This window comes from Gossypium arboreum, chromosome 11 (assembly GCF_025698485.1).
Source record: "Gossypium arboreum isolate Shixiya-1 chromosome 11, ASM2569848v2, whole genome shotgun sequence".
In the NCBI taxonomy this organism is placed as follows: Eukaryota; Viridiplantae; Streptophyta; class Magnoliopsida; order Malvales; family Malvaceae; genus Gossypium; species Gossypium arboreum.
In genome coordinates, this window is record NC_069080.1 from 43,180,914 (window position 1) to 43,183,311 (window position 2,398).

The following is a 2,398-nucleotide window of genomic DNA, read 5'->3' on the forward strand; positions in this document are numbered from 1 at the left end:
TCGAACTTTTCTTCCGTGGAAACAAAAGTAACTAATCTTTGGATGGGTGCAAAAATATAGGTCATCACATATGTAAAAAAATAAAGGGAGATAGGAAAATAAATAAAAAGGGTTTTGAGGACAAAAGTTAGACAAAGAAAAAGTTGGCTAATAATTGAAACATGCGTACACAAAAAAGCAGCCATAGGAAGGGAAAAAAAAAGGAATAAGTGATAGCCGAGTGAGTAGTAATAGTTAAAATTGGTACGTTAAAGAGGTGGCCTAAGTGCTGACGAATCATTCTCTTGATGTGATTCCAGTTACAATGTGAATTGTGGGATTTCATAACATAGAAAAAGAGAGGAAATTGCCTTTGTTTGTTTGGTATACTGGGATAATTGGAGTGGGGTTGGATGGTAAACGCTAAAGAATTTAATTCCCTTCATTAATGTAATCTTTTTTTCTCTTAAATAGTATTTAATATTTTAATAAATTCAAGATTAGTATAATTTATTGATTTTTATTATGGACTTTTTATACCTAAAATATAAAATAGTCAATTCATTTCCTTTGATTAATAATCATAGCTACCCCAACCCACACCTCTCTCTCCCTCTAAAAAGTCTTACTCATTCTCTTCCCTTCTTAAGACCCTTTTGCACCCTCGTTATCTTTCAATCCACTCCCTCTCCCTCTCTTTCCTTCATCCCTTCTAACCCCCCCAAAAAAACCACTTGTGTAAACAAAATTTCAGCTTGATGGGTATTGATGATGCATGTAATACAGGCCTTGTTCTTGGGTTAGGCTTTTCATCAACCCTGGAAACTCCATCCAAGGCCAACAACAATCAAACTCCCAAGAAATCATCTATGTCCATGGCAGCAGCAAGTTTCGAGCCATCGCTGACGTTGGGGTTATCCGGTCAGATATACATAGTTAATGATAATAACAAAAAGATTGATGTGAACAAAGGAGGTGGTTATCTTCACAACCATGAAGAGCCTGGCTCCGGTGATTTGTACCGTCAGGCTTCTCCCCATAGTGCTGTTTCTTCGTTTTCTAGTGGTAGGGTGAAAAGGGAAAGAGACCTTAGCTGCGAAGAAGTGGAGGTAGAGAAGAATTCCTCCAGAGTTAGTGAAGAAGATGAAGACGGTGTTAATGCTAGAAAGAAACTCAGGCTCACCAAAGACCAATCTGCTTTGCTCGAGGAAAGCTTCAAACAGCATAGCACTTTAAATCCTGTATGCTCTCTCATCGCTCTCCAATTCTCTTTATCTGATATTGATCATCATCACTAACAGCTTGATTATGTGTATTAATCAAATCTCTTTTTTTTTTTTTTGTTCTTATATTTTATGCTAACAGAAGCAAAAGCAAGCTTTAGCAAAGCAATTAAACCTGAGGCCTAGACAGGTTGAAGTATGGTTCCAGAACAGGAGAGCCAGGTAAATTGATCATTCTTCTGTTTATCTCTATACCAAAAGGCAAACGAAAAGAGAAAGGCTTCTATGTACACCAAAGGACAAGTGCTTAAAAGCAACTGGCCTGGCTTCAATGTTACTTACAAAAAAAATTATGGTTTCTGTGATTGACAGGACCAAGCTTAAGCAAACTGAGGTAGATTGTGAATTCTTGAAGAAGTGTTGTGAGACACTAACAGATGAAAATAGGAGACTGCAAAAGGAGCTACAAGAACTCAAGGCACTGAAACTGGCTCAACCCTTTTACATGCACATGCCAGCGGCTACTCTCACCATGTGTCCATCTTGTGAAAGAATCGGCGGTGTTAGCGATGGCAGTTCCAAGAACCCATTTTCAGTATTGCCTTCAAAGCCTCATTTCTATAATCGCTTCACCAATCCTTCTGCAGCATGTTGATTCCAAGTTCGTTAATTACAACTTAAAATCAGTAGCCAAAGAAAGGACGAGAATAGACCCTCCCCATAACCCCTCTATTTTTTGGTTAAGGGCTTGTAGTAAATCAAAATTAGTGTGGACTATAAATTAATTTGTAGAAAACCAATAGTAAAAATTACTGATCAATCTCCTCATCCATCTTTAAATGTTTTTTGTAAATATTCATTAGAAATTAAGATATACTAGTATATCTATCTTTTATTATTCATTCTTTTGTTCCATCTTTTAATGATACACTACTTGTTTCCATTGCTTTGATAATATGGAATGAATAAAGATTACGATTTATCTCATGGAAACACTGCTTTGATCCTTGTGTTTTACTTCTAATTATTTTGACTGCTTAGAGAGAAAAAAGTATAAAGTTGCCTTTGTGTTCATATTGAGTTACTTTTCAAGCTTTTCGAAATGCAAAAGGTTTGGAAAATCTTGTTGAACATAATAGCTAGACAACATGAAAACTTGTAATCATTACACATTTATCCACAAATACTTTCCAAGA

General features: G+C 36.1%; 1 protein-coding gene across 1 annotated transcript; it reads left to right on the forward strand.

The window, feature by feature from the left end:
- Positions 1–559: 559 nt before the first annotated feature.
- LOC108472564 (homeobox-leucine zipper protein HAT22-like) lies at positions 560–2,195 on the forward strand. The gene is made up of 3 exons (XM_017774110.2): positions 560–1,220; positions 1,345–1,424; positions 1,575–2,195. The coding sequence occupies exons 1-3, from the start codon at positions 738–740 to the stop codon at positions 1,855–1,857; spliced, it is 846 nt and encodes a 281-aa protein (XP_017629599.1). The 5' UTR covers positions 560–737; the 3' UTR covers positions 1,858–2,195.
- The last annotated feature ends 203 nt before the right edge of the window (positions 2,196–2,398 follow it).

Coding starts and splice junctions, on each gene's coding strand:
- LOC108472564 (XM_017774110.2), top strand. CDS start 738: ATGGGTATTGATGATGCATGTAATACAGGCCTTGTTCTTGGGTTAGGC. Junction 1,221..1,344: donor AGCATAGCACTTTAAATCCT/GTATGCTCTCTC, acceptor TTATGCTAACAG/AAGCAAAAGCAAGCTTTAGC. Junction 1,425..1,574: donor TTCCAGAACAGGAGAGCCAG/GTAAATTGATCA, acceptor TGTGATTGACAG/GACCAAGCTTAAGCAAACTG.